This window comes from Ictalurus furcatus, chromosome 12 (genome assembly GCF_023375685.1).
Source record: "Ictalurus furcatus strain D&B chromosome 12, Billie_1.0, whole genome shotgun sequence".
Taxonomy (NCBI): Eukaryota; Metazoa; Chordata; class Actinopteri; order Siluriformes; family Ictaluridae; genus Ictalurus; species Ictalurus furcatus.
The window spans coordinates 20,363,890-20,389,648 of record NC_071266.1 but is presented as its reverse complement, the minus strand read 5'-3'; the positions used below and the strand labels follow the sequence as shown (position 1 = coordinate 20,389,648).

General features: G+C 38.7%; 1 protein-coding gene across 4 annotated transcripts in view; it reads right to left on the bottom strand.

The window, feature by feature from the left end:
* col16a1 (collagen, type XVI, alpha 1) overlaps positions 1–25,759 on the bottom strand; it is a 102,502-nt gene that overhangs the window by 50,728 nt on the left and 26,015 nt on the right. For 2 of the 4 annotated variants that reach the window (XM_053638509.1, XM_053638511.1), the window contains exons 5-11: positions 22,812–22,935; positions 20,829–21,110; positions 17,099–17,179; positions 11,141–11,215; positions 1,989–2,021; positions 714–749; positions 378–434 (exon numbers count right to left, since the gene is read on the bottom strand). In XM_053638509.1, coding sequence (XP_053494484.1) covers positions 378–434; positions 714–749; positions 1,989–2,021; positions 11,141–11,215; positions 17,099–17,179; positions 20,829–21,110; positions 22,812–22,935 — 688 coding nt within the window. The remainder of the gene's footprint in view (positions 1–377; positions 435–713; positions 750–1,988; positions 2,022–11,140; positions 11,216–17,098; positions 17,180–20,828; positions 21,111–22,811; positions 22,936–25,759) is intronic. The other 2 variants (XM_053638510.1, XM_053638512.1) reach the window with 2 other exon arrangements.

The window sequence follows — 25,759 nt, the reverse complement described above, 5'->3', positions numbered from 1 at the left end:
TAATCCTCTTAAAAGGTATTCTAACAGTATTCTGACCAAGAGAAACACAAAGACAGTTTAATATCCTCTCATGATCATCTCATAGCCTCCCATTAAGGAGATGGGCTTTGCTATTAATGTATCAGTAGACAATGCCAAAAATAATGAAAGCTTGGAAAAGTCAGCCTATTCAAAAGAGACGCTTTGGCAAAAAAAAAAAAAAAAGGAGCAGTCTCTAATGAGCCAGAGCTTAATGATGCCAAAACAAATGAAGCTCCCTGTGCACTCGCCGACTCGCTCGTCTAATCTCGGCAGGTCTGGGCTGTGAATGACAGCTGTGCTTTTTTGTGCGTTGCCAAATGCAAGTCAGTGATAATAAACAAATTGCTAATTCTTACCCGCGCTCCTTTTTCTCCTTTCAGGCCACGCTGACCCGCTTCCCCTTCCTGGACAAGCTGCAACACAGCAGAGAACCAGTTATAACAACAACATGCAAAACACCCCGGTGTGGCCCGTGTATATACGGAGCGTGCTCACACAAGCCGAGTGGAAGTGCATCATGCAGCGTGATGCCGTTTTTCACATCTCGAGCTGCAAATCCATCTTACAAATGTTCTCTTAAAGCCACTATCTTGGTTGGGTGGAATATGAAGAAGTGGAACACTGTCAAAGCATATTCATGCATATGGTGCAATACATGCTCAATAAGTGGCAAACATTACTGTTGTACCCACATTTTGATCCTCAGTGATCAACACACAGCCTGCACACTAGGAGAGAACGTAAAAAGCCAAATCATTTCACTGAACACATGGCGACTCAGAATTTCACATGTTGGACTGAGGATGGCAGTAAAGCACAGTTTAAAAACGAAGGACGGAGCACAAAAAAAGGCAGCATGTATAAAGAGGGGGTAAACAGCGAGGGAAGGGGTGGGGTGGATTGGGGGGGGTGGACGGGGGTCCACTGGTGCGTCTCTTTAGCACGGCCTAGCTCTCTCACGGGAGATAAAGATCAGTAAGAACAGCAGGATCCCTACGGCAGTGCTGGCACATGCCAGCTGGAGCGCTACACGGGCAGGAGGGGGCACATGTGAACTAAAGCAAGTCATAAATAGCTGACACTTACAGCGGAAGGCCGTAATTAAAACAAAATCTACCACCCGTCGCGCCAGAAAGTCCTGCATCGAGACCAGGCTGTTAACGTATACTGACTGAAACGAGCTAAAGCAAGGAGAGACAGGCGAGCGGGATAAAACAGGCCTTTTCTTCACTCTCCTGGCACAAGTAGTGCACTTACTCATCCTTTCCAATCACGCATCTGTGGGGAAGGGGGTGGAAATGTGAAATATACCATTGTACACATCGAGTTTTAACTCTTCAGTGGTGTGCTGGTTCTAAATGGCAATCTAAAGTTGTCCAAGTTAGTTTGGCTATATAAAACATCTAACTTTATTTTTTTTAAATTCAAAAACAAAAAAAAAATGTTTCAACCTTCTTTCATGGAGCCGTTTTTAATTCATTAAGACATGCTCACTTCCTATTGCAAAGACTGTTTAATTCATTTTAAACCAGGTAAAATGCTTTCCCTTGCTGAGCCATAAGTGATTGAGAGTCTATGCAGCTGAAGTGCGAAATAGACTGACAGGAGATGTTTAGTATGCTAATTTGAAGCACTACTCAGTTATTGCACATGAGCGACAAAACAGGCAGGAAACCAGTGAGCCCCTGAAGATCGGTGCTGCATAATAACATACAAATCATTCTGCTGTCAGTGTATTATCTCAATTTTCAATCTCTCGGATGGTGTTCAAATTCTATCTCTACTGCGGTTCCAGATCCAGCTATCTGCTTACAATTTATTCTGAATTACAGAGCAGGTCAAAAGGTCTGTCGGTGTGTAAGGAAGAGCTTCCAGGCCAAGCTCAAATGAATGTAGCACATGTGGCAGATTCTTTTCTAAAGATAGGATTGAATGTAGTTTCTGTTGGCTTGGTTTATGAGACTTACTTTTTCCGCCAAGTCTTTTGATCCATGGATTGGCTGTAAAAAATGAGCAAGGGATAATTGTCAGGATTCTTTTAAAAACTCTTCTTTGTCTATATACACTCACCGGTCACTTTAATAGGAAAATCAGTACCCTCGCCCAATAATGTGGCATCAGTGCAATGCATTCAATCCTGCAGGTCAAGAGCTTCAGATAATGTTCACATCAACTTTGACCCTGACATGGTTATTGGTGCCAGATGGGTTGGTTTGAGTATATCACTAACTGTAGATCTCTTGGGATTTTCACACACAACACAAAACTATCTAGAGTTTACACAAAATTGTGAGAAAAACGTCAAAATTGTCAGAAGAGCATTGTCAGATTGGTTTGAGCTTTTTTAAGTTACCATAGCCTTCCTGTCAGATCAAACCAGTTAGGATATTCTCCTCTGACCTCTCATGTTTTTCGCACCATTTTGTGTAAAATTTAGAGACTGTTGTGTGTGGAAATCCCAGGAGATCAGCAGTTTCTGAAATACCCCATGCCAAGTCATCAAGATCACATTTTTCCCCCAGTTCGGATTTTTTTTTTTTTTACGAGAACGAATGGTGACTGCAGCTCTTGACTTGAATCTGCATGATTTTATGCACTGTGCTGCTGCCATATGATTGGCTGACTGGATCACTGCATAAATAAGAATGGTGTATGGGTGTTCTTATTAAAGTGGCCGGTGAGTCCATTTAAAATATTTAACACTGCATTTGCATTACATCTGTGACACTTATAGCTAATGTACATTTATGAAAATTTATCACCACCACAAATATATATATATATATATATATATATATATATATATATATATATATATATATATATATATATATATATATATAAAAGATTTAAAGACTGAGGAAATCAAGAGAGGAGATCAAGAGAAAATATGAAAAAGTGAAGGAAAGGAGGAGAACAGAAAAGGAAGTGATGGTAAAGAATTAAATCTGATGAACATGTGCTAGAGGATGATGTGATCTTGTCCGAAATGTTATTTAAAATTACGAAAATTTTTTCATATGATGTGTTTTGAAAAGTCATGCAGAGAACAGTGAGATAAAAGACACAATGGCAAATAAAGCTGAGCACCTAACCCCCAGTTCTGCCTGCAGGACCAGGCAACATATTAAGATCCAAGTAAAGCAACACACACACACACACACACACACACACAAATGAACACACATTCTGCAGTGGAAGGCAAATAGCCCACACAGCTCCGGGCATGCACAAGACTCAAAACCATAACACTGATGTGTTGTGAAAACACTAGCATGGAATGTAGGCATTAACAATGCATGGCGTTTTGTTTAAGTCGGCTGCGATGTTCTCACTCGAGCCGTGTCGGCGTGGCAGCGCACGAAACGATTAATGAGACGACGTTGGGAATGCATCAGTCACCAACACGCTGCCTGCATCTCATTAGCCACAGACACGCATATGTGTGTACACAGACTTCATGTGCTGTGCAACACCAAATGCCACATTATAGTTCTCGGGTCAGGAACAACAGCGAGCATGTGTGTGCATGCATCCAGCGCAGGGGCGGCTGACGTGTCCATGGGAATGTTTCCTTTTAGAAATTGCCAGCATATAAACTTCACTTCCAGCAGGAGTTAAATTCACATTAATATCCAACAGTGATGACTGGAAAAGGTTGTACACACAAGTGCAAACCCAAACAAGTACAAGCATGCACACACACAAAGTGTGTGCACACTGCCATAAAACACCTCGCTCCTTTCATTATGTTACTACATTCTCCCCATCTCATGGGTCATGAGTTCCACTCCTACAGGGCCGCCGTCTAGCACAGGTTTCTCTTACTCAGGCTAGTATTTACCTGGTGAGTTCAATCGTTGATCTTTGAACAGGAAAATCACCAAATGGTGCTGGATCCCCCTCTAGGACTATGATTATTTTCTGGCAAAATGAGATTGGAATCAATATGAATCCAAATATAAAAAGCCACTGAGCAGAAAGGTGTTTAAAAGCCGCTTTAAAAAATGGTGACTATTTAATGAGATCTAGATAGTATTTCAGAGGAGTATTTATGATGTCTTTTTTGACAACCTACAGTATATGTGGCCTTCTGGGAAACTCCATCAATTGTGTCTGAATTCCAGCAAAAAAGGTCCCTGTGAAATGTGCAGTATTTTAAATATATAAACTAATTATATATATATAGTTTTGTTTTTTTCCGTTTCCTTACTAGGCTTTCTGCAAATATGTTGGGTAAGGAGGCAGTTGGGAAAAAAAAAAAAAACAGAATCTTTTTGTGATTCTTGTGACCAAAAATGCTCGATTTCGCAAAATTTGCAATGCAATTTGCTGAGTTTATGTGTTTGGTTTTTTTTGCGGAAAACCACTTGAAATAGGCGAAATTGCAATTGCATGAAATTGTTTTGCATGCTTTTTCACAGTGATGTTTGTTGGTGAATGATACCTAAAATCTGTGGTAATTTTGAAAAATTTCAAGCTCCTCCTAACATTGCCAAGTCTGCTTGACTTTGCGTTAATTTCTGGAATTGAAAAATCCCGCAATCCGGGAAGGACTGGAAAACATGGTGGTAAACATGTCTAAAACCTTGCTAGTGATGTCCTCACACACTGAATGTCATGCTTTGAGTAAGTTGTTGCATAGCTGTGCGCTAGTTTGTAATCAGATACTGTGAAATTGCAGTCAGAATGGAATCTATTCATGCAAATTTAAATTGCTCAAACTTTACTTCTGGTTTAGATATACGCGAAAGAGAAATATTTCAGTGTAGGAATGTCTGTAGTCTTCATAAATCTATGTAGTATAAACTGCCAAGGGTTTAAGATGTGAAACGCAGCGCTCGTCCATGCCTATGATGAAATTTTAAAAAAATGAAGTTTTTAGGACCTGAGCACTGATGGTGTGAAGATCCTATTGTATCTGCTCCATATATTCTTTTTCTTCCACATTCTTTTCTGAAATGAATTGCATACTCGAAAACATACTCGAAAACTCACGAAACTTTGCATAGGCGTCAGAAGTGGCGAAAATTTACATCCGATACAGGTTTTAGAATTAAGGGTGGCAAAATGTCTTGATAGCGCCACCTACTGTGTACATTTGCAAAAATCTCAGCTGAAAAACCAGGACAAGCATTACCCATGTGAGACAATTTTCCTAAACAAGACCGGATTAATCAGCAAGGTTCATGTAAGCCAGCAACACCAAAGTAACAATAACCAGCATTATCCGTGTTGAATCCTGAAAATGGTAACACACACATTATAGATAGATATATAGATATCTCCCTCTCTCTCTCTCTCTCTCATCTCTCTCTCTCTCTCTCTCTCTCTCTCTCTCTCTCTATATATATATATATATATATATATATATATATATATATATATATATATATATATATATATATATAGAGAGAGAGAGAGAGAGAGAGAGAGATACACACACACACGTACGTTTCTGAACTCCTACTGTTAGCATGACTCACAAAGTGTATAGAGTTAAAGCAGCATGTGTGTTGAATGCAGCAAAATAAATAAATAAATAAATAAAAGTGGAGCAGAAACTATGAGGGCAATAAATGTAACAAAATGACTCACCTTTCCAGATAATATTTTATGCAGAAAAACATGAGCTTATGCCATGAGTAACCCCTAGCTAATTATCCAGTTACCCTCTTTTTTGTTTACTGCACTATGTTAGAAATATAAAGGATATTTATAAATATAAAATATATATATATAAAGGATAAAATAAATAAAGGACCAAATCTTTTACAAAGGGGAAAAAAGAAGACAAGCCAAAAGAAGCACAGGCAAGCCAAATTTAAATGGCCATTTTTCTGTTATAAGTTCACATTAATTAGCTAATTCATTCCATCTCAAGTGGTTCAGTACAGGTTGCTTGTATTGCCATTGCAAAACCACCTGTTTTTTATTTTTATTTTTAATGTAATTATAATTTTACTTGGTTTAACTACGACAGCCATAGCTGTTTTACGGAAACAACAATATCTCGGCTCAGGATGGTCCTAGTTCCATGGAACACATGGAACACATGGAACTACATGGAAGTCCAAATTTATTGCTGAAGATTGCACACAGTTTCACTTTTAATGTAAATTTATTATAAAGATTTTGTTCCATATACTTGGAAATAAAAAAATGGTGGTGTTGCAATGCAAATACATAGAAAAATTTTAAATGGTCAGGCAACCAACATACAGTTATTGGACAACTCGAGAGGGACTGATCCAGCTACAAAAAGCACAACAAGCTTACTGGTTACTAGATAGTTTGCTAATGTTATAGACAGAAAATGGCTAGTGTTTCTTTAGCAAGCTAACTAGAGCTATTCCATGATTGAAGTGCTATTTAGCCCTTGTACTTTTTCTATTTAAAACTTTATTGTTTATCATTTTTCAACGCTGATTCTAAGAAAATATGTATTTCACCATTCAAAAAACCAACCCATCTCAGTAAACAAAATCTCAAGTTTCTTTGCTGAAAATGGCTGCATCTGGCTCTTAAATGAGTAACAGGGTTGAATTTAGTAAATACACTAAAAAATATCCCAGATTTTCAATGTGGTCTCATACTTTTGGACCAAATAGTATGTTTTCAATTTCTTTTACCTTTACTTCACATTGTAAATGTAATATCAATGGGACACATATGGCACCCCAATTGTAACCTTGGTGTTAAACACCCCCCCCCCCAAAAAAAAAAAAAACTTCAAACATCTTAATGATAAAAAATGACTCAACTTTACATTTGTTAGCTTGTGCATTCTTTAATAACATATGTATCTACTAATGGTCAGTAATACTCATACTTATAGCTGCTTTCAGAATGAAACTCCCCACAACATTATTAGCTAAAGTAGGCAGTAAACTAATGTAAGCATTGTAATGTAAGCTAATGCAAGCATGTGAGGACACTATATTACCTACACTGTTAAAATCCTTGCCCATGCATATTTTAATAATAAGGAGGAATTCAATTAGTACTTGGAGCAGCCTGAGCTACATTGGATGAACTGTCTATCACGTATTCAGCAAAATTAATACTGAATTTAACTTCCTTTAGAAATAATTTCTCTGGACAGAGTTGCCAGTCTGTGATGTGGCATATTGTTTCGAACACCCCGAATTCTCAATTTTCAGCCTGTGGTTGGTCCTGCTTATTTTCATAGGCAACAACAGAGCTTTAAATCCATTACTGCTTTCTCACTCTGGAAAGGGGGGCAAACATCTATCACATGATTATACCTTTCCTCAGCTCTGCAACACACAACACAACACAATTCCAAAGACCTATGTCCTCCAAAGGTGTATTTTCAAGAATTCAAAGTACGGTAATCGGTGTTACGAGTTGCAACATTTGATTTCCAGAGCCTTTGTTGGCTGATGAATAGGTTCTGGCAGAAAACAATATGCAAACAAAACAAAAAGTTGGCCTATTTAGATTGGCCTTGGAAAAAAAAAAAGTCTTGAGGAGGGTGGAGTGAGAGAGAGAGACAGACAGACAGACAGACAGACAGACAGACAGCGAGAGAGAGAGAGAGAGAGAGAGAGAGAGAGAGAGGAAGAAAGAGAAAGGGACCCAAGTTCAATGGGTTTATATACGCTAATAACTGCTGAGCTGAACCTCTGGTTTGTAAAAGGCATGTTAGGAGCAGCTTTATTTGCAGTGCAAGCTGAGCCATCGGAGAACAAATAGATTGCAGCTGGGAACAGGGCACACACTCAAGTCATTAACAGAAGGGGAGATGAGCAAGGAGCAACAATTCACTCTGAATGCAAAATAGACAAAGGTAGCAAGTGATAAAGGGAATGAGAAAGCCAGAGAAATACTAAAAAATAAGGCAAGGAATTGGGAAAAACAAAAGACATATGAAAACTATAATCTGGCCCACATATCACTGGTAAAGCAGATTATTCACCTGCCAACATGCATGCCTGTAAGTCTGATAATGGTCTTCATTCATATTCAGTAAGTGCATTATCCTGCTCAGGGTTATGATGGATCATGTCATGGTGGATAGCTTGATTATGTTAACTGCAGCATAGACATAACTTTGGTTTTACACTCATGTCTTCAGCTCTCGTTCTACAGATAACAAACAGCAGATTTTTCATCTGCACACAGACTTATGCAAGCTAGGGTTCTGTTTTCTGGGCTTTGTGAAGTGAGCTACATTCTTTACACAATGACTTAATCAAAACCATCTAAAGAAGGTCCAGGGGTTAAGCATTTCTTAAAGACACTCTTTCATTATCATGCATCATCAATGCTTTGTATGGTCCACAGTCCATTTATAAATATAATCTAACAAATATAAAGTAACTATAAATGGATAAAAATTGAAGTGAACAGAAATGAAGTTTCATTCTGTAACAAATAAATAAATAAATATTCTTTGTTTAAGTCAAATATTTTAAGTTAAATTAAGTTAAATATTTTAAGTTGCTGTGGTATATGAGGAATAAATTACTAATAGGAAAATTCGAGGTGATAATGGTAACCACACCACACCACCCAGTCATTGATTATTTCCAATATCAGCACTCCCCATTATGTTTTATTCTTTACATATTTACAACCCCTTACAAACATACAGTGCATCCGGAAAGTATTCACAGCGCTTCACTTTTTCCACATTTTGTTATGTTACAGCCTTATTCCAAAATGGATTCAATTCATTATTTTCCTCAAAATTCGACAACGTGAAAGAAGCTTGTTTGAAATCTTTGCAAATTTATTACAAATAAAAAACAAGAAAAGCACATGTACACAAGTATTCACAGCCTTTGCTCAATACTTTGTTGAAGCACCTTTGGCACCAATTACAGCCTCAAGTCTTTTTGAGTATGATGCTACAAGCTTGGCACACCTATTTTTGGGCAGTTTCTTCCATTCTTCTTTGCAGGACCTCTCAAGCTCCATCAGGTTGGATGGGAACGTCGGTACACAGCCATTTTCAGATCTCTCCAGAGATGTTCAATCGGGTTCAAGTCTGGGCTCTGGCTGGGCCACTCAAGAACATTCACAGAGTTGTCCTGTAGCCACTCCTTCGTTATCTTGGCTGTGTGTTTAGGGTTGTTGTCCTGTTGGAAGATTAACCTTCTCCCCAGTCTGAGGTCCAGAGCGCTCTGGAGCAGGTTTTCATCAAGGATGTCTCTGTACATTGCTGCATTCATCTTTCCCTCGATCCTGACTAGTCTCCCAGTTCCTGCCGCTGAAAAACATTCCCAAAGCATGATGCTGCCACCACCATGCTTCACTGTAGGGATGGTATTGGCCAGGTGATGAGTGGTGCCTAGTTTCCTCCAGACATGACGCTTGCCATTCAGGCCAAAGCGTTCAATCTTTGTCTTGGTCTTGGTCTGAGAGTCTTTCAGGTGCCTTTTGGCAAACTCCAGGCGGGCTGTCACATGACAGCCTTTTACTGAGGAGTGACTTCCAGCTGTCCACTCTACCATACAGGCCTGATTGGTGGAGTGCTGCAGAGATGGTTGTTCTTCTGGAAGGTTCTCCTCTCTCCACAGAGACATGCTGGAGCTCTGTCAGAGCTACCATCGGGTTTTTGGTCACCTCCCTGACTAAGGCCCTTCTCAGTTTGGCCGGGTGGCCAGCTCTAGAAAGAGTCCTGGTAGTTCCAAACTTCTTCCATTTACGGATGATGGAGGCCACTGTGCTCATTGGGACCTTCAGTGCTGCAGAAATGTGTCTGTACCCTTCCCCAGATCTGTGCCTCGACACAATCCTGTCTCGGAGGTCTACAGACAATTCCTTGGACCTTATGGCTTGGTTTGTGCTCTGACATGCATTGTTAACTGTTGGACCTTATATAGACAGGTGTGTGCCTTTCCAAATCATGTCCAATAAACCGAATTTACCACAGGTGGACTCCAATCGAGTTATAGAAACATCTCAAGGATGATCAGTGGAAACAGGATGCACCTGAGCTCAATTTTGAGTGTCATGGCAAAGGCTGTGAATACTTTTTTTGTTTTTTATTTTGATTACATCTGCAAAGATTTCAAACAAACTTCTTTCACGCTGTCATTATGGGGTATTGTTTGTAGAATTTTGAGGAAAATAATGAATTGAATCCATTTTGGAATAAGGCTGTAACATAACAAAATGTGGAAAAAGTGAAGCGCTGTGAATACTTTCCGGATGCACTGTACCTCAATCAAGTTCAATAAAATAATTTTAATTAATGACATTTTTTCCCCCAGATCAATCAGAGAAAAAATATATGAAATGACTCAATGTTGAGGAAAAAATTATGGAATCACCTTGTAATTTGCAGTTCTTAAACAAATACCAGCACAAGTCTAAAAATGCAAGTCTAAAAATTAGTCTGCAGTTAAAGAGATCTTAAAAGACCTTAAAGAGTGTTTACAGACATTAACCTTGGACTTTCTGAATGGAAACATGGCCCCAACAAGAGAGCTGGCTGTCAATTGAAAAAATGGAAACTCCTTCAAGAAGGAAATCCAACATGGAGTGTAGCAAAAGATGTTGGTTGTTCCCAGTCAGCTGTTCCTAAAATCTGGCGCAAGTATAAACAAAATGGGAAGGTTATAAAAGGAAAACATACGAGTAGACCAAGGTGATAATCTTGTCACAGAGCAAAGAATGTTAAAGCTTTTCTTCAGGAAAGGCATATCAACTTAACGACATGGCCAGCAAACAGTCCGGCTCTCAATCCGATTGAAAATTTGTGGTAGAATTTTTAAAAATTGGCTCCATTCTGCAAAGCTGATCTGTCCACCACTATTCGAGAAAGTTGGAACCAGCTTGATGGAGAATGTAGTTTTTATTAAGTCCAAAGAAAAAAAATATGCCATTCATTAAAACAATTGAATTTAATTTGTTTGAGATATGTTTCATGAAGCCAGAATGTTCAGCAATTAAACAAACATGATTGTCTGTCATATCTGTGCTTTATTTATTTGCTATGAAGTAAAAAAATCTAAATGAGCATCCTCTAAGTGTGGTGATTCCATACTTTTTGCCAGAGGTTGTAATACACTTGTTGTTTTTGAGGTATAATGTCTAATAAGGGTGCAGTTTTGTTGCAAGTTTGTTCAAGTGCAGTCACACCTACCTGGCTGAAAGGGTTGGGTAGAATTTCCACAAGGTTCTCGGCTGCTCGACGACTCTTAGGGGCATCTGGGGGGCACTGAAAAGAAATCAAAGGCTATTTAACAAACTATGCTGATAAGATTGTTCCCTATCCAAATCTGAAGTGTGGGAAGCCTGCCAAAATTCTGTATGCATAGTTACGAGCAAAAAAAAAAAAAAAAAAAAAAAAATCACACCACCTGTCTCTGATGAGGGTTCAAAACACATTTTAAAAATGTCTGCAACCCTCTCGCCATGTGACACAGACACCGCTTCCTTCCCTTTATGAAACTTGACAAGGCAAACTGTTGAGAGATCTTTTTTTTCCTGAAGTTTGTTTAGGGGCATCTGTTGCCCTTGTTTCCATTTTAAACTCTGCTCACAGGGAGCCCTGAGCATATGCCCCAACAGAACACCACGCTCTGAAGATCTAGGGCTCATTAAAAAGGCTCATTAAAATGTTTGACTGGGAGTAGTAGCGTCACGGTTACAATGAACACGCCTGCCTTCCCAAATAATGCATGGAGATCCATGAATACATGAAATATTTTGCTGTTATACCACAGCACTCTTAATAATAATAATAATAATAATAATAATAATAATAATTTATATAGTGCTTTTCCAGAGCTCAAGGATGCTTTACAGTAGTAACACAATAATACATAAACAATGAACAATCATGGACAAACACAAAATGTGAAACACAATGCAGATAGTTCAGTCACTGAGAGCAAAACACATAGCAACACATGGACAGGACAAATAACACTGAGAAAGCGGATATGTTTTAAGTTGAGGTTTGAACTCAGAGATGGATGTGATGCTGCAAAGAGTCAGAGGGAGTGAATTCCAGATTTTCCGTGCTACGATAGTGAAAGACCTGCCACCCATAGTAGAGAGACGAGATCTAGGGACAGAATGGTGTCCGAGCCCAGAGGACCTGAGAGAGCAGGCCGGGCTGTAGGGGGGAATCAGTTCACTAAGACAGCAAGGTGCCAAACCGTGAAGTGATTTAAATGTAAGCAGGATTATTTTCTATTTTATGCGAATTGTTAATGTTGAATTCTCAAATTAGAAGGTGTGGATTAATTTTCTATAACAGCAGCTCTGACAGCAGTTCTGTCTGGAACATAAATGCTAGGTTTACATGAATGCACTAGTTCTAATCCATTGTGGTTTCTATAGCAACAGCTCATACACAGGGACTTGACGAAAGCTCGGCATAATGTAAGGCTTATATAAATAGATTGTTTTTTTCTCTTAGGAGACATTTATATAACATTTATGGAACAATTCCTGTGCTTTGTTTACACTTTCTGGTTTCTTGGTAACATGACGAGCTGAATTTTTAAAAAACTTTTTATTCATCCTACCATCCATCTTCTATACTGCTTACTCCTTTTCAGGGTCATGGGGAAACCTGGAGCCTATCCCAGGGAGCATCGGGCACAAGGCGGGGTACACCCTGGACAAGGTGGCAATCCATCGCAGGGCACAATCACATACACACTCACACACCCATTCATACACTATGGACACTTTGGACTCGCCAATCAGCCTACCATGCATGTCTTTGGACTGGGGGAGGAAACTGGAGTACCCGGAGAAAACCCCCACAGCACGGGGAGAACATGCAAACTCCGCACACACAGGGCCATGGTGGGAATTGAACCCCCAACTCTGGCGAGGGTGAGGCGTGTGAGGCTAACCACTAAGCCACCGTGCGCCCCAACTTTTTATTAAGACAGAGAAACAAAAAGGCTGCTTTGGGAACGACTGTTTACAGCAACTATAACGTAAGAGATAACAGGAATGAACTTGTTTCACAGACGTTCCATAATGTTAAATGTAACGCTCAGTATTTAGTTAATAACAAGTTAATAACTATTCAGTCCCTCCAGGATTTTGCGATTCTGCAATATTCGGAAGAGGTTGCAATTTTTCTAAATTATCACATTTTATCTGCAAATTTGGGCCATGATGCATCATGTCACGTCATCACAATGTGCTTTCAGCCAAAGCCCTCTTCAACTCACGTGCATCGGACATGAGTACAGCTACTGTAAAAGGACCCATTTACCAAAAAAAAACATCACTGCGAAAGACGGTGCAAAACAATATTGCCAATTCAAGTAGTTTTCTGCAAAAAAAAAGCACAAAAAACTCAACAAATTGTATTGCAAATTTTGAAAAAAGCCGCAGCAAAATCAAGAATTTTTCGCCGCAACAATCACAAAAGAAGATTTTCACTCTGTGAAATCTGGTATGGACTGCCTAGTTGATAATAATCAATAAATCACTGGCAAATTGTTATGGTATCAGAAGATTAACACAATTCGCTGTTATAGGAAAATAATATGCTTCATGCTGGGGTGTATCACACCACTCTGGTAACATCACAAACCTGACATAATGTTGTATGATACTCATTGCATCAGCAGAGCTGTACTAGCCGTGTCTACTTTCTGATCATAAAACACACCTAGTTCTAAACTTCAGAGCAGAACTGAGTGTGTGTTCTCTCCTGTGGCCTCCTTTCCTCTTATACATGAAGCACTTCCTGAGCTCTTGATTTTGACTATTTCTAGTCTTTATACAGAAGGCTGGTTGCTTTTTGCATAGGCAGGAGCTCCATGGGAGCGAAATATTTCTCTGAACCTTAGCAATTCAGAAAACTGAACAATGCCAAAGCTCTGATCAATTTTGCAGGGAAAAAAAGACATTCTAGTCCCTGTTTAAAAAGAAAACCTTTCAATACGGATGACTCAAGCCCAGTCCTGGCCCCAGGACATCCTTATGTAAGTTGATGCCATGATGCAACACTGCTTGGGTCTTTGTCTGAAACAATAAAACTGATGTTTTGACATTCTGACCCCCCTAACACACACATCCAGACTTCTTTCCTACATGCAGCCATGCCGGTATTCTCATCTCGCTGCATAATTCAGCAAAAAATATTGTCCATGTCCAGTGCCTAATGAGACTCATTTCTCTCCTGAAGACAATCTCACATTTTCTCTAACTCTTAAACAAAAACCTTGGCTGCTGTGTGTTCAAGCGAAACTATCGATATATTGGGGTAATTTGCCAGTACGGCCTGACTAAGCTTCTAAAATGAAGTTTAAATGACACATTAGCCGCATTTTGGTCCATTTTTCAAATAAATTCCATGCCAACTTTTTTTAAAAGGAATAAATAAAAAGTACTGTGCATTTTTGTTCTAAAAGAACATTTCCATAAAATATCCTCATTACAAAAAAAAGAAAAAATACATAGCTGCTGCACACACATACAGAAATACAGTACACTCATACACTAATGCCATGCAAGCTCACTCGCCTGTGGTAATCAAATCCATCAAAATTTGATTAACAACAAGGAAATTATTGTAACGTCAAGGTGTTATATGTTGTTATACACAAATACATTATTCTATATAATTTGATTGAGATGGAAACAAAACCACAGGCTCACTAATGACTGATTATTTATTCCACAAATATGTATTGTGACATTTATTAAAAAACACGCCAGGGTCCAAATATGTGATTGCTCCATCAAAGGCCGTTATTATTCATCAGTTATATTCATCAGTTCTAAAAAGATATATATAAAATATTATATTGGCACCCTTAGTAAATATGAGCAAAGAAGGCTGTGAAAAATTGTCTTTATTGTTTAACCTTTTTATACTTTGTTTAAAAAAAAAAAAATCACAAAAATACTCTGCTCTCATGGATATCAAAAAATTGCAAATAACACAAGTTCATAAAAAAAAAAATCTTTGTTAAATATGTGTGCCACAAGTATTGGCACCCCTATGAATTCATATGAGAAAAATATATTTGAAGTATATTTCCAATGATATTTTACACTTACTTTAGTACACCTGGGTGGCCAGGAACAGGAAATTGTTCAAACATGACTTCCTGTTTCACAGGGGTATAAATATGAGGTAACACATAGGCCAAATTCCCTTAGTCATTCATAACAATGGGTAAGACCAAGAAATATAGCTGTGATGTGTGGCAAAAGGTTGTTGAGCTTCACAAAATGGGGAGTGGCTATAAGAAAATAGGACAAGCATTGAAAATGCTCATTTCCCCATCAGGGCAATAATTAAGAAGTTCCAGTCGACTGGAAATGTTATGAATAAACCTGGAATTGGACGCGTGTCTATATTGTCTCAATGCACTGTGAAGAGGATGGTTCAAGTGGCCAAAAATTTACAAGCATCACAGCTGGAGAATTGCAGAAATTAGTTGCATCTTGGGGTCAGAAAGTCTCTAAAACTACAATCTGAAGTCACCTACACCACCACAAGCTGTCTGGAAGGGTTTCAAGAAAAAAGCCTCTACTCTCATCCAAAAACAAACTCCAGCATCTTCAGTTTCCCAGACATTACTGGAACTTCAAATGGGATCGGGTCCTATGGTCAGATGATCCAAAAGAGAGCTTTTTGGCAATAAACACCAATGTGATTTTGGCGCACACAGAGAGTTAGGCTTATGGAAAAGTACCTCATGCCCATGCTTAAATATGGTGGTGGCTCTTTAATGTTTTAAAGCACTTACACCGATTTTAATTAAAACATACAATTGAAATTACACGCAAGATATTAACAATGCACTAACAATGCTTTTTGAAGAAGAAACATTTATAAAGAATAGTTTTAGTGTGTCAAAAAATCCAGTTGTAGGCAATGTCGAGGATTGAGCGGCTTAAACTGAAGCGGGTTAATTAACTCACACAAACGCATCCTATACACATATGAGGTTAATCAGACATATACACAACATAAAAACCTAATGTTACAACTTGCTTCTGCACAAAATGACACAAATGCACAAGTGAACTTAAGTAAGGCGCTTAAGAACTTAAGAATGGTCATGTTGTGAATACGCTTTAACAATGCACTAAAATATGTACAGTGAATAACTAAAGCATAAAGAATTCACAATATTGTATTAGAGTCCATTTTCTGTTTTGGTTGTGAAGTTTTATTTTATTTATGTTTAATTTATTTAGGATATATATATTGTTTCTTGACATTCCAATTCCAAAGTCTATTAGAATATTCTTAAAAATTAATAGTTCATTGCTCTTTGAAAGGGTGTACTTGCATTATTATGCCATTATATTATCATTATATCAGTGGCATTAAATGGTCTTAAAATGACAATAATATTGTATATTGCAATTATTTCTGGGGAAATATATATCATCCAAAAGTAGTTATCGTGACAGGACAGGCCTAAGGGAGACACATTCCTTTTCTCAGCCTTTGCATGGAAAACAAGTTCGCAGTGATGCGCACACATTTCTGATTTGCAGAATTTGCTAAATGTTATCATCTACTGGTACAGCCGTTATCTACTCCTTAATCTCATTTTCCCTCTCCCAGTCTTTGCAATATATCTTAAAACAAGAATGGTTCTGTACATCATGGATACACTTTTTTTTGTTTACCAAAGTCAATGTTTATGGAAACTAATTCGATTCAATTCAATACTGATTATTTGCTTTAAACTAAGGTTTTGGTGGCTGGGGAATATTTTAAACTGTCCACAATCCACCCCCAACCCCTACAAACACCCCCCATTTTTACTACGTGAGAATTATTGATGTGCAGATGCTTTATCTTCTTTATCTTGTGCAGTACAAAATGATTTTTTTCTCTACAATGTCCAGGTTTTTTTTTTTTTTTTTTTTAAAGTAATGGCTCACTGGTTAAGGCTTTAGGCTACTGATTGGAAGGTCATGAGTTCAAATCCAAACCTTGCCAAGCTACCATGTTGGTTCCATGAGACAGATCTTTAATCCTCAACTACTCAGTTGTATCCTGTCCAAATAATTTTTTGTATAAAACCATCAGCCAAAATGTAACTGTAATGGAAAGTGTAAGTTTCACATCTGTGTTTATTTGAGACCTACTTACCCGAGCTCCTGGAATTTCACAGCAAGCTTCCTGGATGGCCAAAGTCGGGTCACAGTACACCACCGCCTGCTGAATGTCCATCTGACAGAAAAAAAAACCCAACAAACATCAGTTTAATTTTTGTATTTCTATTTTTCATTACTGATGATTAATTAAGCTTTAATAAGAACCAAATTACAAGAACCAACCGTACTTCTTTATGTGTTATTTGAGAAGCAGAAATTTGTAAAATAAATAAATACAATCCTGGGGAAAAAAGAAATTTGGGAAAGAAAGATTTGGCACAATAGAACATAGTAGAATAGTAGAACATGTGGAGAGATTCAATTAAGTGCTTAAGTCACAGGCTGCTGGATGCATGGTTCATACAAACTACCTCTATGTGACATGAGTAGGTGTGGAACTTCTTGCTTTTCATTTATGCGAGTTTATTAGCAGGTTAAACAGATGCAGACAGCTTGCATAAGCACCGCATCCGCATCAAGTGCTTTGCCGTTGAGCCAATCTTTTTTTTTTTTTTTGCATGCTGCAAAAATTCAATACACAAAAATTCAGATTTTTAGGCAGCTCTCAGATTTAACTATGGACTTCAGAATTACTTAGATACTTAGGTAGGATTAATTAGGCTGTGTGAATGTGTGTTGGAGATGTGGGACAAAGTCTGCAGACAACAGATGTGTCAGTAGTTCAGTAATCAGGGCACTGATCAGGGAGTCGGCCATTTTAAGGGCTGTCTCAATTGCAAAATCCTTCCAGTGCACTGGAATGTTCACTCCCTAAAAATCCCACAATGCACAGCAAAAACCAGGGAGCATCGATGCTATGTTCCCTTACTGGAAATGACGTCATGTTTTCTGAAGCCTCTCAGCTCAAATAAATGGCGGACGAACTCTCAGCCAATGTTGTCTTCAATTGTAAGTAGCTTGTTATCACTGTTGTAGCTCTCAAATGATTACTGACTTTAGCGATTTTTAACTTTAATTTACATTCTATATACAGTTTAACGACTTTTAAGTGTTTAATGATTTTTTTTTTTTTGTAAATCTATTAGCTTGCCTACAATCTTACTTGAAGTACCATGACAGAAATATGTGGGATTAAGCGAACAAATTTAGATGACATATAAAACAAATCTTTTAAAAAGAAGTTTTACATTTTTGGTGACGTTTTACAATGCAAGTACATAGTCATGTTGCCGGAAATTGAGTTATTAGTGTCCCAGAGTGTAATGAGCCAGGGTCCTTACCAGTGCCCCAACTCGTGTACACAATATATTGATTCACGACCTAGGGAGCTAGGGAGCTGATTGAGACGCACCATTTGTTACATGCGATTCTGACCTTGGACTTGTGCGATATTGGCTTGAGTGAGGAGCAATATTAAGTCCAACTCCACTGTCTGACAGAGTGATGTAACCACAATATGTCACCCTGAAATTTAAGTTATGTTTTAATTGCACTCAAAAAAAAAACTATGGAATGTCATTCAAGGCAAATATTATATACACAAATATGACACTTTTCATTAATTAATAGTATTCACCCTTAAACAACATCTTAATGGGAAACACTGCTTATCTCGAGGACTGAAAGAATATTTTGTAGATAAAAATATTAATTAAATTAAATAAAGCTGTAAGGGTAGCCAGATATGTGTTCACTCAGCGTATCCTTTTAAACTGTGGGGATGATCTCTTTATCAGGAGCACATCAAGTTAAAGGAAAACATTGGAAATATTTTATAAATTTCACAAAATCGCAAGATAAAATAATCTTCGGCCTACAAACACATTATGATTCCATGACCTCGATTTAGTATCTCATGACATTAATTTGTGCTCACAATTAACTGTCATCCTACAATATAAATTACAGGATGTATTTAATCAAGTGCTATTTTATAAACTGCTGAATAATGAGGGAAGAAGCCATGATGCTTCTACCAAAGGAAAATCTGCCAATCTCAGAGACATGAATTAACTAATCTGAATGGGATGCCCAGAACTTAAGCAAATGTGTAACATGATTCTGAACATGAGGAACTTTCCCAACATAAATATTGACTGAACTTTTGAACACGGGCTATAAATACATCCAATTGTTAATTATTTTGTTTACATATGCGAGATTTCTGAGGACCTCAGAAACAGAGTTGTTGATGTTCATCAGGCTGCAAAAGGTTACAAAAGCATCTCTAAATAGTTTGGACTCCACCAATCCACAGTCGGACAGACTGCGTACAAATGGAGGAAACTGTTACCCTCCCCAGGAGTGGTCGACCAATAAAGATCACTCCAAGAGCAAGACGTGTAATAGTTCACAAGGTCACCAGGGTAACTTCTCAACTTCTTGTCACTCACAGATATGCACTATTGGATCATTTTTCTCAATAAATAAATGACCAAGTATAATATTTTTGTCTCATTTGTATAATTGGGTGAAAATCTGATGACGCTTTAGGTCATATTTATGCAGAAATACAGAAAATTCTAAAGGGTTCACAAACTTTCAAGCACCACTGTACATGCTGTGCTCCAACGCAACATTAATTATAACATTAATATATATATATTCTGTGTGTATATATATATATATATATATATATATATATATATATATATGAACAGTCAATTCATAAGTAAGCAAGTAAGCAATCAGTTGAGCCACACATTTTATTTAAATGATGTGTGAGTATGCACTTACAGTACATATGACCACCTAATTGATCATTCAACTGGGCATGTGTCTGGACTTCATTTGATTTAGAAGTGAGGATCGATCAATAAATCATGGGTGATGCTTGTTAAGACAGTCTCTTCAGGTCTGGTTTCATCATGTTTTTACAGAGCTGACTAACATGAGCCCAAAGGACCAGTGCCTGTGGTTATCCTTCTGCAGACATTTCCTTAGATAACCTTCCAGAACACACACATCCGAAAGCCCAGGGCTGAGCCTGCAGGTAGCCAGTGCTCAGGAAGCAATATTTCTACACCATTAGTAATGTTCTGCACAATTAGCAGGGGAGCAGGAAGTCAGCTGCCACCGTTTTTTTTTTTTTTTTTTTTGGGAGGTGTGAGTGTGGGGTGGGGGTGGGGGGTAGTATTTATTTATTTATTTTCTGCCACACAAGGTAACACAGGCAATTCCACTCCATGTTAACTGTTACGCTGGGTCAAAATGGGTCCAAATATTTTTATTTTTATTTTTACTCAACGTAGAACAGTGCTCTTTTTTTTCAATTGTGAAATTTGGTGCTCGGCTCTCAAATTCTAAAAAAAAATTTTTTTCAGCGCATTAGATTTATTGTTTATTCTAATGATATCTCCGCACCCACTCTGCCATCATCTTAAAAATGTCATATTTCGTTAATTATTGAGGTTAAAAAAAAAAAGAAGACATTTTTGCCGTTTCCTTTTGCGAAAAACAAAACAAAAAACAATCTGTCAAAACTACAAAATCTGTCATTAACTACATTGGGAAAAGGGAAAGAATAAAATGCAATTTGGAACATGAAAAAATGGAAATGTCAAAAAATTGTGGATTTCGACCCGTAACGTTTAATTTTGCCCCATTTTACTTTATTCTCTTCCATTTCTGCTTTTCGATTCCATATATTTCCATACTTCCAGAACCTTGGATGTATTTTAAAAAAACACGTTACAATTGTGCCAAATAAAATACGATAAGCAAATGGGACATTCTTTGGCTGCATACTACACAGAGCATTATACCTCCACAGGCGCGGCATTGGTGGCCCTCATAAACATCAGCGTGTGTCCGGTTATTGGGACATGGCCCCGAGACTCCAGTGGCTTCGTCTCAATAGAGCTGCAGTCCACGTGAAGTGATGCCGCGCTCCTCTGCACACTCAGAGCTACTTTGTGCCAGCGCAGATCCATCAGAGACTCTACACCTTCTCCATCGAACACACACCCTGTTGTAGAGGCATCCTCATCCGCAAAGGATGTCCGCAGTGCCAGCGTGCCTTCCGGCCCGCTCAGGTCCAGCGAGAGCTGCGTAAAGGAAAGACATCAAAAAAGGATTAAACTTTAATTCCTTAGGTTCATTTGTACATTTTAAACAGCACAGAACAGCCTGAATAAGGGTTAAGGTTTAGTTCTAGCTCATTAGCATCAGAGGTCTTTAAGCTCTAATTATCAGCGAGGCGATAAATGGGCACCTGTTGTTTTACTTCACATGATGAGGTTTAATGAAAGATTCTTCTCGAAATTAATGGTGAATGTTGGAGCGAACGATAGAGCACAGACCAATAACCTGTATCCGTATCATAGAGAAAGACTGGAGGCATGTTTTGATTAATTGTCTCACACATAGCTTCAATTAAAGATTTGTCTTCTCTGTTGATTTAATGGTACTTTAAAAAGTGCAAGCCTGAAAGTATTGTAATAATGCACATACACAGCCATTCATCAGCACTGAATATATACATACATAAAATCTCTGATGACTCTTATGCCATTTATTTCAAACAATTTTTTTTGGTTGTGCTTTGTCCCTCAGTGTGGTTCATTTGCGCAGGTGAGAACAAGGCAATTGCACTCTGAGAGTGAGGTGGTCTCAGTCTGGTTCTACGTGAACTCTCGCATGGTCCGATTGCAGTGAGAAAGCGATTTGACCCTTCATTGACCTGACTGCAGGGAGTGAACCAAAAAGTCCTGTGTATTTTGAGTGTGCTTTTTTGTAGATCTGAACCACAAGGTGCAAACTGGGCTAAGCTATAGTGACTGACAAAGAAAAAAAAAAAGAACACTGGATTTGAAAAATCAAATATCAATATCTAATAATTTATTTAGCACAGACTCCATGTTGCCTGTGCTGATGTGATGTCTATGCACATGTTTACCAATTGTTGTTCATTGTTGTAGTTCTGAACGAGCACATTTTCAGACCTATGAACACCTCAGCCATGGTGGATTACTGGTTAGCACGATGCCTACAACTGACGGGGTTGTGGGTTCAAATCCCTGTGCTTCGGGGGCTTCCTCCGGGAACTCCAGTTTCCTCCCCTAGGCTACAAGCTGATTTTCTGTATCACTTATCCTACACAGGGTCGTGGGGAGGCTGGAGCCTATCCCAGGGAGCTCGGGGTACAAGGCAGGGGACACCCTGTATAGGGTGTCAACCCATCGCAGGGCACACTCACACCCATTCACAAACTACAGACAATTTAGAGATGCCAATCAGCCTATAACAATCAGTCTTTGAACTGGGGGAGGAAACCAGAAGGCAATCAGGGCAGAGGCGGGATAAGTAACATCACGTATTTAAATCATTAGTATTAGATTATGTAGATTGTCTGCCGTACAAGTCCATTGGAAACGATAAATAGAAATGATCACATATTAGAACGAGTACTTATAGTAATGTATAAGACAACATTTTATCGAGATTTGCCAAGTTAAAACTCCATGTGCTGTGTTTCATAAACAAACATAATTACAATTAGATCATACATAATCATTTGATCAAGAAAACACAATTAAAAAATGATGGAGCAGTAATGTCATTATAAAAAGAAACTAATTCAAAATGGATGTTTACTGATTGCATACATTTATGTGGAAGCAAATTACTGTGGAATCTAACAGCTAGAATACGTTTAAATAATTAATTTAACCAATAACGAGGCGATTATGTACAAACTGTGACCGCCGTCTTAGCAGAACGAAGATCGAAGGAATATGATTCTGTACCTTTGGGTACCCTTGCTCATCAGAGATCTGAAAAAGGTAGATGTTATCCCTCAGAGCCTTGGCTTTCAACAGCAGGGTGAAGACCAGTGTGAACTCCTCAGGCAGTCCATGTGGAAATACTTGACTGTGGAGAGATTTGATGAAATGGAATTACACACCACCACTACAGAATTGCATCAGCGCGGCGTTTTCGGTGTTTGGATGCACAGACGTGGGTGACCTCTGACCCTCGTTTTCATAAAAAACAGTTTTGTCAACCTCATATCTATTCCTATTGCTGGATGCAACTTTACGGGTTATGGGTAGCCAAACTGTGAGAATGTGTTTGCAGTAGCAAACACACACTTTCTCTCAAAATCACGGTAAACTTCAATACAGTACATGGGTCACAGGGTGAGGGAATGCATAAATAAGTGCATACACACACACACACACACACACACAAACAGCGGGAAGGCAGAACACACAGATGAGTACCCTCACATAGTAGTAAGGCAGCTGGTTCATGTCTTTACAGCAGACAAGTATGACAGTGATGTACAACAGACTGGGGGAATCCAAGGAAATAACACAGCAGCTGCCAACTGAGGCCTTTTTTTCTAAAACACACACACACGCACGCACACACACACACACACACACACACACACACACACACACACACACACACACACACGAACAGTGTGATTTTTCATTTTCAAAACTTTTGTTTGTTGACACTATTAGTCTTTTATGACCCCTTTCAGACTTCCTTTTTCTCACAGATGTACATAGCCAGACAAACGCATCTCTCTCTCTCTCTCTCTCTCTCTCTCTCTCACACACACACACACACACACACACACACACACACCACTCCTGGATCAAATGAACAAAGCCTGGTAAAGTGAGGGAGAAATGACAATAAAAGGTAGCACCTTTATTACAGTCTGGGGTGATATATAACATACCCACGAGGGGCGTGAAGGCCAAGATACAAGCCAACCACTTGGTATAATCAGAGCAAGCCTGAAACTACAACAAAAAACTGAGATAGAAAGGATGAGATAAAAAAAAAAGAAAAAATGAAAGGTGAGGAGGGAAGAAACAGTCAAACAGCAGTAAATTAATGCAGGCTGTGTCCTGTGTTAGGTAAACACATCTGACAGTATGAATTGTGAACACAAGCTCTCCAAGGCCCCGTCTAGAAGACAAGGAGGATTTTGACTGTGTTGGGGGGGTTAGGGTGGTGAGAGAGTGTGAGAGAGAGAGAGAGAGAGAGAGAGGTCAGCTTTCAAATGGGAAAAGCATCTAAGGCTGTGAAAAATCCATCTTGATTGAGGGACAGCCTAATAGCTAGAATTGTGTGTTTGTGTGTGTGTGTGTCTACCTGTCAGTCTATCTGTAGCTGGGGATTGCATATATAGTGTCAGACATCAGACTACATGAGTTTTGTGTAAATTTCCCTGCAGCTTCTGCATAGCACTCGCAGTTCTATAGCTTCACTACAAAAGATGGCATCTTGATAAAGTACTCTGTCATCCACCAATATTAAGGGCAGACAAGGACCAAACACTTGCTTTGACAATGTTTATGAAAATATACTTTCTGCTTTAAAGAGAAAACTGCAGTCTGACAGTACTTTCACTGGCAGTGTGAATAAAGTCTGTCTGATCTGCTTAGCATTAGGTGTAATTGGGTCAGTTTGAGGTAAAACACAGGCCAAATTCCCTTAGTCATTCATAACAATGGATAAGACAAAGGAATATAGCTGTGATGTGCGTCAAAAGAATATAGAAAAATCATTGAAAATGGCCATTCCCACCACCAGGGCAATAATTAAGGAGTTTCTATCAACTGGAAATGTTATGAATCAACCTGGAATTGGACGTGTGTCTGTATTGTTTCAACGCACTGTGAAGAGCATGGTTCGAGTGGCCAAAAAATCTCCAAGGATCACAGCTAGAGAATTGTAGAAGTTAGTTGCGGCTTGGGGTCAGAAAGTCTCCAAAACTACAATCCAAAGTCACGTACATCACCACAAGTTGTTTGGAACGTTTCAAGAAAAAAGCCTCTACTCTCATCCAAAAACAAACTCAAGCGTCTTCAGTTTGCCAGACACTACTGGAACTTCAAATGGGATCGGGTTCTATGGTCAGATGAAATCAAAATAAAGCTTTTGGCAATAAACACCAGAGGTGGTTTTGGCACACACAGAGAGGTAGCCATATGGAAAAGTACCTCATGCCCACGGTTAAATATGGTGGTGGCTCTTTAATGTTTTGGGGCTGTTTTTCTGCCAGATGACCTGGATATTTTGTTAGGATACATGGCACCATGGACTCCATCAAATATCAACAGATATTAAATGAAAACCTGACTGCCTCTGCCAGAAAACTGAAAATGGGCCTTCCAGCAGGGCAATGATCCAAAACATACATCAAAATCAACACAAAAATGGTTTACTGACCACAAAATCAAGGTCCTGCCATGGCCATCCCAGTCCCCTGACATCAAACCCATAGAAAACCTGTGTGTGAACTGAAGAGGAGAGTCTACCAACGTGGACCTCGAAATGTGAAGGATCTGGAGAGATTCTGTATGGAGGAATGGTCTCAGGTCCCTTGCCATGTATTCTCCAACCTCATCAGGCATTATAGGAGAAGACTCCGAGCTGTTATCGACTAAAAGGGTGCCAATAATTGTATACACTTATATTAACAAAGTTTTTTTTTTGATAAACCAGTGTTGTGTTTGCAATTGTTTGATATCCATGAGAGCAGAGTATTTTTGTGAATCTTTTGAACAAAAGATCAAAAGGTTAAACAATAAAGGCAATTTTTCACAGCCTTTTTTGCTCATATTTACCAAGGGTGCCAATATTAGCGGAGGGCACTGTATCTTCATGAAACAGCACAGCAAACATATTGCGTTATATTGACTATTTTATTTTGGCTGTGACCTTACCA